We start from the raw sequence: 16,176 nt of genomic DNA, 5'->3' as shown, positions 1-16,176 counted from the left end.
TTAAAACTTGGGAAGACAGACGGACAAGTATATTGGATACGAGGCTATGTTTAAGGGTTTATCAACATTCAGTTGGCAAAATCAACAAAGTAAAGTACAATCAATTTATTTCTGTCTGTTTACAATATTGGTTAACTAATAAGACCATTCAAAGTTAATTTCTAAGTTCTAAAGCCATTTTTCATTAAAATCCATGAGGGCGGATGGCAATAACCTTTTCTTACTGTTCCACAAAAGTGATTAGGGTTACTTTGTCCATAGGCATCAGACAAAAATATGATGAGAGTGGTGCTTTGTGGGTTGCTTTTATCCTTTAGGATCAAAATACCCTATGTCGCTAGTTCATGCTAGGATCTTCCCTACTGTTTCTGAATAATAGTCCAAGCACAATTCCTATTATATCATTAATACAACTTTAACCTGTAAATATATTTCTGGCAAATATTCAGCTAAATTATATTCTATTATTTTTGCGAATTATAGAATTAATTTTGAGTCTAAAAATCAACTGAAGAATTGAGGGACTCCTTTTTGGTATTGAAAAATGTTCAGTAATAAATCTGTATCTATGGAATGAAGTTCTTGCAGAAAGGTGTCAAGAAGCATTAAATGTGCTTAGCATGTTCCATTTTACATAATTAAAATCTCCATCCTATCATGAATATTTTACGATTAATAAACAGGAAATGAAGAGCTGTGATCTTAACCAAGTAAAATTGGCGGAAAAATTAAATTGATAAAAATTGTCTCGTTTTGGAAAACTTTTGTGTTCATCAAGATAATTATTTAATTTCATTAGCTGAAATTGAAATTTTATTTGAGTATAATTAGTGTAGGATAAAACTGCTGAAATAGTTTTGATGTGATTGCAAATTGACTTTTTGACAGGCTTAAAAATTTGGGAAAAAGGTGAAACAGAACAAAATTTGTAAATGTGTGTGAATTTGGATACTGTTTGACTATCATTCAGAAATCATGTGTATTGATTGAAATTCAGTTTATACATATAAGAAAAAAATTAGGAAAAAAAATTCTAAGTAATATGGGAAATGCAAATGTATGATTATACTTTTATTTTGCATCCTGTAATCTTTGAAATTTTTGTTATGCTACAATTTTCACAAGAATAAAATAAACCTAGTGCTAACAGCACTTTGATTTATTTTTCTTATTGACATGGCATAAAAAATTGAAGCACCCTAAAAAGAGAGGAGGGATGGTGATTGAAACCAACAAATTAACTTTGAATGGCCTAACAACTGGAATGGATTACAGAAAGAGTTCTCTGGTAAATCTGGGACAAAATATTAAATCCTGAAACCCAATTTCAATGAAGACTGGACAGTCAGTTCATCCTTATAAAAGATGGTAAAACTGAGTAAAATCTTGAGGACTTATGAAGTACATATATATAATCAATAAATTTGATGATAACCTATGTTGCCTAAAGAGAACCAACCAATCAAAAGGCTCAATTTTAAATTAAATTAAAATGATCTTTACTGAATTTATTAACAACATGTTTATGAAGTCTATATTTTTTCCTATGCAATCCTATTGGTTTATTTCGTTATAAAGTAATGTTTTTTTTCCAGTTATACTTTTTAATACATTTAAAGCAAATATCAAAGAAAAACTCAAATCTAATCTTCAGAGATGTTGACGAAAAACAAATGATTATCGGCTGGCCTAATACAAAAGTTTCAGGGACACAACTTTTTGATAGAAAACTTAGTTTATGGAAGCTGATTAGAAAAAAAAGAATATAGAAGAAAAAATTAAGTACTGGTCCATATAAACATCAGACACTGCCTGTAGTAGAGGTGATTCATGGTGTTGAAAAACCCACTAAACAAATGTTTTTTTGTCTACATTTGCTGTATTTTAATATAATGACAGATATATTCAGATCTGTATTTTAAGAAAATCATAAATTTATCTCCCACTAAAATCAACCAAATCAAACAAAATCAAGAACCATAACTCTTGCAAAGTGCTAATTGTATGTACAACTTATATAATTTTATCTCAAAAGAGCAACAACCAAATTATAAACTAAGACTGGTTACTGGTATGTGATCAATAACTGTTTTCTGAAGGAGAAATAAAAGTGAACTGGGTGGTTTTTTACATGCATGAATCACTTTCTGTCTGATTTTTATAAAGACTACTACTTCAAGAATATAAAAATATCTTGATATAGGAATGAATTGAAAACAAATAATAACATAACAACTTGCATAAATAATTGGCAGAAATAGAAAAAGATCATTAACAACAAATAACAATAAGTCCTAAATTACTGTTAAATTATCACAAATATTACAACATAATGCAAACCTTGGCAACATACAACTATCTTTTCAGGTATTGACTGGTGGAGATTGACTTCAGTAAATAATTATCACTGATAAAGTATCTTATGTGATTTCCATTTTTCTCCGTACATGACTTAAAAGATTAATTTAATTAAAGCAACTGTACAGTACCAAGATCTTGCAAAAATGAAAATTTCTAAAAATTTCATACATTGAAAATGACAAAAATTTCCAGTAGGACATAAACAAGAGGAAGAGAATATTCACTAACAAACATACACAAAGAACATCAAATTCTGTACTTGTTACAACACTGAAAACTTTGGCACATTTTTCTTATTCTGGTACAAATAAATACATTGTACCTATCTACAATTCTGATCAAAATATAGAAGAAAAATTTACATAAACTTTCCTGCCAGTGGAAGGGAAAAATCAGTGGTTGATTTCATATTGAGTGTAAACCAAGCCAAAAGTTATAATGTCAAAATAATATTTTCTATAAGGAAGTCATTACTTATGACTAATTTTACACCCCAAATTTTGGTAAGATCAACCACATGTCTATTCATTAATAAATTGTTACAAGCAGTATTCCATTCTTAACATAAATTAAATATTTCTTTTAATGTGTAACATAAGAAAAAAACTTTTAAACATGAAAAAAATCATGTTCCATAATAAAACTTATCATTAATCAAAACTGTACCACCAGTACACTATGGTTTTTTATACTTTCTGATAATATTTTAAATACCAATATTTGTTTGAAAATGACAATACACTCTTCAGAGAAAATACTGAAGTAGACATACTATTACATACATGAGTATTATTTCTGTTTATGTGAGATTACAGCAAATCATATAGTTAAATTCAGAGGATAGGACTGGTCTTCCTTTGACTGAATGACAATCAACTGATGAACTTCCCAACATAGTTAACTGGACAAATAACAAGGAGGACAAAACTTAAAATCATTTCATTGTTATTCTAATTTAAGTCTGATAGAAAATTGAAACCTATAAGTCAATTGTCCTGTTAAATACCTTAGGAAGTTCATCAGTCATTTAATCAATGGAAACCCAACTTTATTCCCTGAACTTTACTATATCACTTGCTGTAATGATCTTTTAAAATATTATCAAATCTCTTTTTTATTATTGAATGAACGAATAATTTCTATTTCTTGTTATTGCTTCACACTTGGATAGTTTTGTTTCCCTATCATGTAAAGTCCTGTATTTTGTCCAATATATCAGATACAATATTCTTATCATCAGTAGTCACCGTGGATTCCTCGTGTAGTATGTTGTGAAGACATCTACAAACTTCTGATTCTCTGTGTTTATACTCTAGGTAGTCTGAATTCTCCACAAACTCATTCATTAATGTCAATGTCCATGTCCTTACCTGGAAGACATTATGATACATAAAATCTTATTTCTCAATTAAAAAAAGAAGCAAACCTACCGGTAATACAAATAAATCCTTTTTATAAAAACTGGTACTATAATGTGCTGTAAAAAGCAATTTTCTATAAATAAATTGTACCAGTAATCATTTCATATTTTTAAGTTTCATGGAATAGTGCACTTACAATGATGTTATTTACAAAAAAAAAATTGTGAGTTTTTCAGTATTTCTTTGAAACCATGCAACATCTTAGTTAAAAGGAGACCTAAAATCTTAGAGGACCAAACATAGGACATATGATACCTTGTCCCCTGGTTGAAGGTCAGTCAGTTGTCTGATGATAATATCCACCAATACTCTGGCATCATTAGTATATAGAAGACTAGAAGTAGACTTATCTCGATACAGATCTGTCATAAACTTCATCACAGAGTTTTGTTGACATGTCTGGAATTCAAACATCTGTACAGGGTCGTCTGAAATAACAACATCATTTAATCCAGTGTCAAAGAAGTTGACAATATGTAGTCATGGTCATATTTCATATAGAAAAAATATTAATTTAAAACCTAAAAAAACATTAAACATGATCTGAATGGTTAATTTTCTTTGAGATGTTTTATGACAACAGACAATGCCACTCCTATGAGTACGGTATAAAACTTGATGTTTTATCTCAATTCCTTGAGATATGGTAACTAAGACATGTATAACATAGAAGGCTGCATTATAGAACAAGGCAATAAAAGGAACTATTACCTCTCATCATTTGAACAGCAATGTTTTTTGATGATAGGTGAAGGTCAACTGGAAAATAATTATTGATTAATTATTTGTCTGTAATGATTATAATTCTTATAATCATTACAGACAAATTACAATGACTATGTATGAAATTTCTGGTGATAACTTACTTCCCCTGTTAAATAACATCATCAATTTCTCTGTAAATGTTTTAGAAGTGCCTTTCTTTCCCAGAACGGACATGATAGGATTAGAGGCATGGTCTGTGTAGTGCAGATTTAATGCTAGAATAACTATCATCAGCTGATCACTGGCATCGTTCTCAAACTCAGGACTGGGTGGGTTCTCAATCAGGTCAAACATAAACTGAATGAACCGACTGTTAATATGATCTGTAAGGAAATAAAACAGTTCAAAAACTTTTACAGCAATTAGTAAAACTGGATCAAATTTGAAAATTGATATGATATGCTAGAAGATTTATTATAAATAGTTTTAGGCCTATAACTGTCTGAACATTACAGCTAACTATCTGATATTTATGTAATTGCATATTTTAGGTTAAGATGCTATTTGACTGCTACAAACAGAATCTAATGAGAGCTTCATTATTGTTCTGCTAGAATTAAGTAATCAATTAGAACAGTTTTAAAAAGAATTTGTTTGACAGTTATCTCAAAACAAAAGATTTGTATTGTACAAATATTTTTGACTAAGCCTATGCAATTCCTTCACAAAAAATTTTTATTAAAAAAGCTGTTTTTCAATTATTTGGCTAAACTTTGGAATTACTCTTAACTTAGGTTTTCTCTCCCTGTTTATTAATATCAATTAATTTGATCCAAAATAATACATTATTAGTTCCTGCATATCAAAGAATCCCAAGAATTCAATATCTATTGAAATCAAACTAAGTTCAACTTAGAACCATTAAATGAATTAATCTGAAAATGGATCCAAAACATCAAAATCTCAAGAAAAAGAAAGATTCTGCATTATTAAATGACTCAAAGAATTAATTTTTGTTGAAATCAAACAAAGTTGAACTTTGGACTTTCAGGTAAATCTAAAGAAATGGTAAGTATATGCATTAGAATTACTTTTTTGATGAAATTAAACTAAGTTTTTCTTTTAAACCTGATTTTGAACTACTCAAATATCAGATCAATGGTAAGATTCAGCAACTATAAAAGGCCCCATACTGCTACATGAAATCCCATCAAAATTGGTTCAGAAATAAGCAAATTATGATATGGAGTACCGGTATGTATCAAAGCCAGCACAGCATTTGTTTTCTTTACCAGTATTAGGTTTTACTGTCAATGACAAATAGCTGTAGGCACATTATCCATGAGCAGTACTTAGTCAGCAGAGAGTGTTGACTATTTACATTTAACTAAAATAAAATTATCATTAAAATATATGAATTATTCTTAAAATATATAAAATATCATTTATATCGTTTACCTAAAATTCTGGCATCAGTTTATCTTCAGAACTGAGTTTGGGACAAAAGTAAAAGGGACCACATTTATTGCAATGTGACGTTTTCATAATGTTAACATTGTATTTCCAATCCTCTTTTGCTATTCAAGTTTGATTTTTAGAGGTTCAAGAAATCATTTTAGTTTTAAAAGTAATTATTTGGGACACTTATCGTTATTTTTCATTCTCTCCTCGACACATCACTTTGGGACGATGAATTTTTGTGCTCATCATTCTGCACTCTATTAACTTGCATGTGCATGCTGCCATAAAGCTCTCAACTCTCCCAAAAAGTATTAGAAACTTCCTTTTTATTCTGTCTCTTGTTGGCATATATTTTTGAACAGTTAAGAGTCTCAACCAAAAAATCATTCCCAGTCTGATTTTAGTGACATCCGGATATTGTGGTACTATTTCATAGAAATCCATATATGTATACTACAAATAAAATGTCTACAGAAGTTATCAATGATGATGACAGCATTGCTATGAAAATATAGGGCTGCAGCAAATTTTTGTAGTTGTACATGAATAGTTATGTTAATCATGGGAAATCACCTGTTTGTAACATGATGTTACCTACCAGAGAGATTTGTAGGCAGTGGTTCTCCTGTTGAAAGTATCATCGACAGAACAATGGCAACATAACTCACTAATGGTACATCTGAAAACCATACAAAATTTTATCAATTATCAAGGATATCTTAATATCATGCTGTGAAAGTCCCATTATTTGTGGGGTACAAATTCTTGAGATTTTCAGGGTCGGGTCAAACCATGAATTCAATTTCCCAATGAAATGAAAGTTTCGTTAAAAACAGATGTTCTACCAAAATTCATAAATTTAAAACTCAATGAATTCACAAAATTTCAACAAAGCCCCCAAAAATAGATACCCATGAATAAAAGTACATTTACAGTAACCATCTATGTTTTGTTTTAGGTCTGCAATGATACACCTGAACCACAATGATACTTAATGCAATATTGTGAACAAACGATGATATGCATCAAGATAAGTATTATGAACAAAATGTTGCCATATTCCTGATTTGAAATGAAGACAGTAGTGGCTCTAGTTCCATGCCAATTTCCATTTTTTATTAAGACAACTTACATGAATAAAAATAAATAACATGGAACACCGGTTTTGCACCAAGCGTAAAAAAAACAAAGGTTATTTTTTTTCCAAATATTAATGTTGGAATAAATGATGCAGTACATTTTTGTACAACCCCCCAAAAAAAAATCAATGTTGTCAGTATTGTCAGTAGCCTCACTCATATTGTGTATCATATCGTCGGGCAAAACACTGTAACATTCATGGTATGGTATATTGTTGCACTCCTTACAGAAATAGAATACCAGTATATGTGAAACTTTGTATGAAGGGTTATAATTTGAAATTTGTAAGCAATTTTTTTTTTATTCAACTGATTATCTTCATTCAAATAAAATATTCACCACATAATTTCATTTACTTAAAGAAAGCACCACTTACTAGTATATTTATTTTGTATTTCACTGACTAGTTCTAGAGGTAATATAGAATACAGGAGATTTGATACAATGGAAGCTTCCAATGAACACATGGCACCAAAACACTTTAATAACAGCATTCTAAGACTAACACGGGTCTCCTGAAAGTAGAAACATCCAGTAACAGCATCTGAAGCCACAGCTTTGGTGTTTTTCCGTTAAGAACAAATAAGATAAAATCATATAACATTTCTTCCATTTGCAACATGTGTGATGGCAAAACTTCTCCTTCATGACAATGTGTATAACTTAACTACCACAAATCTCCTGTGAAAAACTGTACAGGTGTTTCAGTGGTAAACAAGCATGACGCATTGATAAAATGGAAGGCAGAATTCTACATAGTTATTTATATAATTCAGAAGCCTACCAAGATCTGTAAGTGGTGCAAGATCAATTCATTTGTCATTATTTATCCTGCAATGAGGTTATTTGTTAAACGAATAAAGGTATATGGTTATTTTTTTGCTGTATCTGTACATTAGCAGATTATCAACTTTCTGGCTCCTCCCACTCACGTGATTGGCGGAACTACTTTTTTCTGGTATGCATAAATTAATCATGGCCACCACCATAGATACGATATAAACAAATTGTGATTGCGTATCCGGTTAATCTTTTTTTCGCTGTTTTGTTTTGTTTTCACTTTTTTTAAATGAATGAAATAAACCAAATAATGATTTTGTTTGTATTTTTTTCACAGCCATATATATGGCAAATCCCAAATCTTGTTCAGATTTGATTCATTATCAGTTTGCAGACAACTTCCCCTGTCATTTCAGTCATGTAGGACTCGAAGCCAGAGTGTCCATCACAATTTAACATAAACTGGTCCCCACTTAAAGAAATTGAAGCATTACAATATGATAAAACTCTTGAAGAGACAAATGACCAGGAAACTGTTATGGTCTTGGATTTATTACTGCCTAAACCCCAAGATAATGAATCAGAGGAACACTACATTATAGATCTGCCCATACAACTGCCTCCTCTTCTTTAAAAATCTCAAACAAATACTTCAAATCCCAAAGAAACTAGTGCACAAATTTCACCCCTGAACTCTACTGCCATATACCAAACAGAAACAAGTCAGCTTCCTCCTTCCTCGCGAAATTCAAAACTTTAATGTTCTTAAAATCAACTTTACAACATTCAAAATATTTGTATTTATTGTTATTGTTACTTATTTGTCTCTTGGAATAAATTTTGATACATTGCTTATTTTCTTCAAACAGCTTTGACGGATTATATGGTGCGGATTGAATTTCAATGTTTACTGAGTCATGCACCATGCGTATTAATTTTTTTTCTCCAGTTTAACGATCAGGGCTCCTCAGGGGATATGCATTTTAAAATTTTATTTTAAAAATGTACACACACACAAAACTATTAATATAACAGGATAAAGACAATATAGGTACACTGTTGAAAATTACTGAAGATATGTATATTCGGGTTGAAATGGGGGAAATAACTTGGTGGAGCCTCGCATTTCCTACCCGTTCCGTCACCTCATCACATATCTTCAATAATTTTCAACAATGTACCTATATTGTATATATCTAGGTTAATGATCAACTTAAATATCATCACGAGCAGTAAAAGAAATTAGAGCAGTAGACCTACAGACCAAGTCTATGTAAAATCAAGCAGGTATATGAAGAAATTGGCTCAATTTATGGTGGGTCTATGTTGACCAAAATTTAAGTTTCTAACGCTGATCACGAGTGCCAAAGAACACCTTTTTCATCAAGTGCATGGAACTTGTTGTTCTGTGCACAACTTAAACCTTAATGACATGAGTGCTTATGTTATTTATTATCTTGTATATAGATTTTCCCAATAACTTATTGCGATTTTCAACATTAATTTTAAAATTTTTTGATCGGCAGATTGATATGCATGTTGTGACATTTACGCAGGAGAAAGTCTGAGAGGGAAATTAGACTTTTTTTCACATTGTGAACTATCTATTTTTTTACACGTGCAATATTAGATCAATCACATGTTTGTACCAATAAATAAATTTAAGCAAAAGTATCACCAAAAGTCAATCACTGAAAAATATGACATATATAAGGCACTGAAAAAAAAACACAGAACTTACCATTTGATAATACTCGACTAAGTTGTGTAACATTTCATATCTGTTTTTGGCTATTATCTTTCTGCAGACTGATGACTTGGCATTTTCCTAAACAATATCAAAGTACATTTGTTAGGAATGTTCTAATAATTCTTCAATACTTTTTTAATTGCATATCTTACTCTAATACTAAAAAAATATTCCTACTATTTCTGCAAAGAAAAAAGGCGTTACACAAAAACAAATCAATATGCATGCACACGACTAATGGAAGTTTGTCAAGAAAAATGAACACTGAAAAACTTCAGATGTGCCATTAATTTGAATTTACATAGAACAAAAGCTTATATCTTTTTATAACAAAAACAACTGGAAAGTTTTCATGGTCATACAATTAAAATTTGTTCATTTGTAAGTTTTAGAATTCATTAAACTATCCTTAACCCATAGTACTGTTGGCCAAAGAAATCTTACTAAAATAGATAGTATTTCCTCTAGGTAACCAGTGATTGTCTGCTGATCCTCAAACAAGCTCCAGCTCCTCTGTTGGGCATCATCCTTACAAGCTGTCAGTTTAGTCAATAAATCTTGTAAATATTTACCATCAAAGGAAGATTCATCATTTTTAGTTTCATCCTGCAAAGGAAAATTCTTAAATAGATAATTTACACAAACAAAAAATGTTACATTAATAGGTAACATCAGTTTAATTTGTGGACACTTATATTCTTACCTGCATTGTTTTAAAACAGATGCATGATATCTAAAAGAACTCATTCGTAAAAGTTTAAAAAATATAATAAAAATAAAAAATATTCTTTTACTTCTCTTACTTCTGAGAAAGTCATAAGTATTTTATCCATCAATGAAGCCATTTGAGGCATCCTGGCTGCAACCTGTCCCAGTACAACCTCTACTGCCAGACAAGACTTGGGATAACTCAGGCCTGTATGTTCCCTCAGCTGTTCTACCATATCTGATGCCATACCCTCAGGTACAGATATACTCTCAAAACTGATCATTGAAGGGGAATTAAGAAATTTACTAGGACTGTTTGATAACTGTGAACTTGATGTAGAATTTGTCATGTATTTTGAAGGACTAGCTGTTGAGTGATGTGTTTCCTCTTGTCTTTGATTCTGATTTACACCCCCCTCTTTTAGATCATCTCTGGAAATAACAACAAAAGAATTGTTACCACTGTCATACTTCTGGTCATTTAAATGCCTTTGGTTATTCTGAAGATTTGGTTCTGATTTTTTACCATATAAATCAGTATTCCTAGACTGATGACTGTCTTCATCAAAAGCATTCCTTACACATGTGTGTTGGTTCCCAACAGATGCAGTGACCTCAACAAATGATCCATTACTATCTTGATCATTTTTTTCTGGCGTAGAAGATACAACTGACTCATAAGAATTGTTTTGACTACCACTCCTTTGTTTAGACTGTGATTTGTTAGAACTAGAAGAATCACTTGATGTCTTTTGTGGACCAGTCTCTGAAATTAGCCAATCATTAGACTTTTGTTGACTTCTTTGACTTTTATGTACAGAGGCTGAGGATTTAGGAGGAAGGATTGTAGATGAGAGCTGAGAGGAGCGAGTTGGTGGGGGTGGTGCTGCTCTTTTTATGGAATGCCGTATGGAATCTATAAATAGATATGACGAAAGAATATTGGTAATTAAACTAAATCCCTTTTCTATAATTTAAAAATGTTAGTTTGTTATTCAACCAAACTTGTAAAATGATAATTTATTCATAAGGCCAAAAAAAAATTCTGTATATCCAGTAACATCTCCTTCAAAATTAGGGTCGGTAGGTGGGGTTTTTTAGTGCACAATCTTTTAAAATTTTACAAACCTATATATATAACACATAATGATTGCATGTTACTAAGTTAGAAGTTGAGTTAGGTTGAGATTGTTTATTTTACACACATCTTCTTGGTCATATTACTTTGTTCTAGTGTTTTTGTATTAAACAAATGATATTAAGTTCTAACTGCATTAGAAAAATGGATTTTAATCTTTTTTCCTCATTATTACATTGAATGTTTTTGTCAAAATATTTTTTAATTTCCAGTTATTTGCAGATATGAATTTCAAATATTATATAATTTATTTAAATAAGCAATTTTCTTTCCAACACCGGACAGTTTTCCTTTGCTTATGGTTGATAATTTACATTACAATAAAAGTAGAAAAGAATAACAGGAGATTGATTCTATATTCTGCAGAGTAATAAAAGTGATAAGAGTAATAAAGTGATTAAGGTCAGTCAAATATTATACATGTACCTGTTAATGACCTACTGGATGAACTGTCTACTCTGGAATTCTGTAGAACTTGTTCTCTGTGATATGCTAGCTGTCTAAATATACATGTACATTCTATTTATATAAGTAGGTTACATGCAACTTCATTTGATAGAACATGACAATGTATATGACCTTTATTTAACTTAATACTTCCTTATGTGCAACATTACAGAAAAACTGCTAGATTAAAGGTTTTACAAATCCTTCAAGTTCTGTATACTATATCTGATAATTTTTATTATATTTCTACCACACCCAAAAATGTACAAAAAATGTTCATAATACATGTAATCATCTTTTATTTCATAAAAAAAGTATGTTAGTATTTTTTAAACAAGTTTCATATACATGTAAGAGTTATCTTGTATGCAAAGTCCATACATTACAATATATTGTTAGCCAGTGTCATAAAGGTAAGACTATGGAAAATGAAGCAATGCAAACATGGTACAATATTTACAAAACTGTAAATCATGCTTAAAATTACTTGAGATTCTCTCGTTGTTTATGTGTAAAACTTCCTTTACTGGTTGCAGCATAATGTATTGCCTGCATGGCTCTGTCTATTGACTTGATAACCTCTGAAACAGGGGCCTATAAAATAATTTAAAATATTACTTATGATATATAGATATAGATATACGATACATATTTCAGTCTTTTTAAGGATAATGCAAATTCTGTAATATGTGATACACACAAAAAAGGCTATGCATTTTTATTTTTGTTATTAAGTTACTTTATAGGTCTATGTGATGAAATGTGTAATCAGTCATCCCAATCTGTCTGTTCTTAGGAGATAATTCACAAAGAATATTCAATAATTTCTATTGCATTTCAGTGTCATTTAGAGTTATCTCCCTTTATTTAGAATTCTACATTCTTTATAACTTATGTCTGCTATGAACAGGGGTTAAATGAAAAGCCATATGTTATTTTAATTTCTGTTTACTATAACATTTAAACAAAATATCCAAAATTAAGATATGTAGGCTATCATATATTGCAGGATTCTCAACTTGAATTAAGAGGATACCTATCTAAGGTTCCTCAAAATCAGAAACTGCCCATAGAAATTGTTGAACAAAAACTGATATTAGTTACATATAATGCATTTGAAACATGCAGTTGACTATAAAATAAAGGGTACCAAGTAATTCCATGAATACTGGGGAATATTGTTCTCAGCATTTTTTTTTTGTTGAGCACTACAAAATGTATTTTATTCTACCATTGTTATCAAGTGCATAACTTTTTCAAAGTGCTTACACAGTACCTACTAATCAACCCAATCAGGATAGGGAATGCCATTTTTTGGTTGTTTTGTAATTTATTGAGAATTGAAAAATAAAATGCTTTGCAGGGTACAGATTGCTATGACCACAGAGCTAGGTCAAACTAATAACAGGATAAGATTCAAACTCTACACAACTTTGAATTTTGATTGCAACTAGACATTTGACACAGGATAAGAATTTGATAAGAATATAAGTAACCTCTTTTTGGCCCCTTATTCTTAAGTGGTTTCAGTCAAGTTGTGACCTCCAAATCAATACCCACCTTCCAGTATACCTGTACATGTAAGTATGGAACCTAGTGGTACAATTTTAGAGATTCATTCCCTGTAACAAGTTACCAAATAGACATCAGGAAAATGCCTGTTTATGGCACCTTATTCCTAATTAATTTTAGTCACGTGACAACCTGTTATTCAATTCCAACCTTCCTGTATAATTATGGAACCTTGTGGTATAATGTCAAAGAGATCCATTCCCTTTTAAAAGTTATCTTCATGAAATCAGAAAAATGCTTGAATCTAGCACCATATTCCTTATTGGTTCTAGTTATAACTCCAAAAATTAATCCCAGCCTTTCTTTGATGGTATGGCACCTTGTGGTACTATTTCAAAGAGATCTGTCATTTATTACTTTAAAATAATCAAGTTATTGTCTGTACTAGCTCAGGAAAAGCTTGATTTTGACCCCTTTTGGTCCCTTATTCCTACTAACAGTTGAGTCTAAAACTTGTAAAATTTTAAAAAGATCAATAAACTGATATTCAAGTTATTGCAGAAATATCAAGTGTCTCAGGATGACTATTAGCAGGGATTTAGCCAGGATTTTCAACCCATTAGTCACTTTTGCGTAAGACTAAATCTCAATACTGTTTTTTCTTTTCGTGTCGCAAATTTATCAGCATGCATGTATATACATATACTTATAACAACTATATTATAAATAGTAACATGTTTATTTCTATTTCAGCACTGGTATATAAATAACAGATAATTCATATTAATAAAAAATAATAACAACATACAGTTTCTACATTAGCAACTATTCATGAATAAAAAATGCAAAAAAATACTTTGTTACTGTGTCATACATATCATCTGAGTAAAAATCTAAAAATTGTATACAACAGCTACTATTGTTGGCATGTGTCTAAGAATGTAAAGCACTGTTTACTTGATCAGTAATGCATAAACCTCCTGTCCTTAGCCATGCACCACAAAGTGAAAGCCCTCTTAAAATCACTTAAAAGTTACTCCTTGCTCAAATTCTGGCTTCATGGATTTGGTCTGGACTGCCCGTTTATGATTAGCAGTGTTGATGTGCTTCTGTATATTATCTTTTAGGAATGCGTTGCTTCCGATAGAAAATGTATTGGTAAGTCCAGCATCTTGGCAGTACATCGCCCCATCTTTGTAGTATATGCATGGAAATATCTTTGACCACTCTGGTTTAAATTTTGACTTTAATGGTCGATCACTGCGACTGTTTGTAGTAGTTGACTTATTTTTAGACTTTTGACCTTTACGTACGTTGTCATGTGTCCATTTTAAATACATACGATGACACTTTCTTTCAGTACTTTGAGAACGTGTCACAGCGCTCAACAAACAAATCATTACCATTAATTAATTTGTTTGTCGGGATAATTAGCCTCAACCAGGTGATCAAGCAAGGTGTGATCAAAGGTGATGCAATCAAAACATTGGTCATGATTGTTAATTGTAAAAACCCTAATTGGCTTGGGAATAAAGTTGTCAATTATGGGGTCATGGGAACATCTGAGGCTTTTTTACCGATATATTTTTTGGGCGGAGCGAAATATCAAATGACGAATCGTGCACGAGAAAAATTCGCCACTTTCGAAAATCATTCAACAATGGCGAAAATGGCGAGCGCTAGCTAAATCACTGCTATCAGGATGATGATAACACAAAAGACAACGGGGCCATATGATTTTTCAGAGTCAGTAACTGTTTATTGTACCTAGCATAAAATTCATATTAAAGCTTTGTTAAACAGAGAGATGCTGAACTACATGTTGCATAACTGCAACATAAATGTACATGTACTAACATCGTCATTGGTAGACAATACATTTGTGGAAGACTCAACTTTTCAGTAGTGAATCCAAAACTATAAAAAAGGGGTGTCAGCTCAAGTGATTTCAATTCTTTTATCTAAATAATTAACTATCAGCATAAGCCACCATATCCTTCCTGGACCCCCTATGGCCGATGCCTATGAGGCTATGATCTTACAGCTTCATCCCTCTGGATATAATTTGCCGGAATGTATCCTATATCTCCGAATCCATTTTGTGCTAAAAGCCAGTCTCCCTGTTTTTCACCAATTAGTGTAAACTCATCTCCTTTAACAAAAGTTAAATATCCGTTAGATGTTGAGTTATAATCATATAGAGCTCGGTACATATTTTTCTTCTGTGTGCGTTTATTTACAACCGGAAGTCTTAATACTAATTTAGAAGTTGAAGACGGTTTAAATTTCCGCAACTACTACTTCAAACATTATTATGAAAAAATATAAAACGCCACGTTTAAACACAGATCTATAATTAATTACAGGTCTATGGTTCATAAATGGTAAATAATACGAATAACTTGTGCCCATATCACTGTAGACTAAGGTTGAATTGTAGTTCCTTGAACGAACATTTATTTTTACGCTACCTGGTACTTTCGCCAAAATGTTCTTGTGAGTCCATCGAATCTACAAGGCATTACTTACTTTTTTTGTAACAAGTACTCTGAACTACGAAACGAGACGATTTTTGAAAGTTCTCTTCCAGTGACAAGTGAAACAAAATAATTATTATTTGGTTCACCTTTATTTCATGATGAGCAGAACAGAAACATTTCTGATTGTTTAAAAATTTCTTGAAAAGTAAACGCTTTTCAAATTAACGTGCATTCACCCTTTTAATTTCTTACCAATATTTTTTTTCGGTAGAC

At 31.1% G+C, this 16,176-nt stretch overlaps 1 protein-coding gene across 2 annotated transcripts; it reads right to left on the bottom strand.

Annotated features, from left to right (window-relative positions):
* Positions 1-90: 90 nt before the first annotated feature.
* Positions 91-15,676, bottom strand: LOC148629038 (NCK-interacting protein with SH3 domain-like). Of its 2 annotated transcripts, none has more exons than XM_088542869.1 (11): positions 15,466-15,676; positions 12,399-12,505; positions 11,891-11,964; positions 10,422-11,242; positions 10,063-10,224; positions 9,610-9,696; positions 7,465-7,603; positions 6,547-6,627; positions 4,649-4,870; positions 4,038-4,210; positions 91-3,731 (listed from the first exon to the last, which is right to left on the bottom strand). In XM_088542869.1, the coding sequence occupies exons 1-11, from the start codon at positions 15,634-15,636 to the stop codon at positions 3,546-3,548; spliced, it is 2,223 nt and encodes a 740-aa protein (XP_088398995.1). In that variant the 5' UTR covers positions 15,637-15,676; the 3' UTR covers positions 91-3,545. The 2 variants fall into 2 exon arrangements, with proteins under 2 accessions (XP_088398995.1, XP_088399005.1); XM_088542879.1 differs by having other exon boundaries at positions 10,422-11,092.
* Between the last annotated feature and the right edge of the window lie 500 nt (positions 15,677-16,176).

The sequence above is a fragment of the Perna viridis genome, chromosome 1 (genome assembly GCF_037379345.1).
Source record: "Perna viridis isolate PV_CMFRI_1.1 ecotype Kerala chromosome 1, ASM3737934v1, whole genome shotgun sequence".
In the NCBI taxonomy this organism is placed as follows: domain Eukaryota; kingdom Metazoa; phylum Mollusca; class Bivalvia; order Mytilida; family Mytilidae; genus Perna; species Perna viridis.
The sequence above is the reverse complement of the archived record's forward strand: the minus strand, read 5'-3'. Positions and strand labels throughout refer to the sequence as shown.

Bases quoted from the DNA above. Each gene is read 5' to 3' on its own strand.
- LOC148629038 (XM_088542869.1), bottom strand. From the start codon at position 15,636: ATGTACCGAGCTCTATATGATTATAACTCAACATCTAACGGATATTTA. The intron at 11,965-12,398 runs GTAATTTTAAGC...ATGTATATTTAG, and splicing joins AAACAACGAGAGAATCTCAA to ACAGCTAGCATATCACAGAG. The intron at 4,871-6,546 runs GTAGGTAACATC...ATTTCCTTACAG, and splicing joins ACTGCCTACAAATCTCTCTG to ATCATATTAACAGTCGGTTC.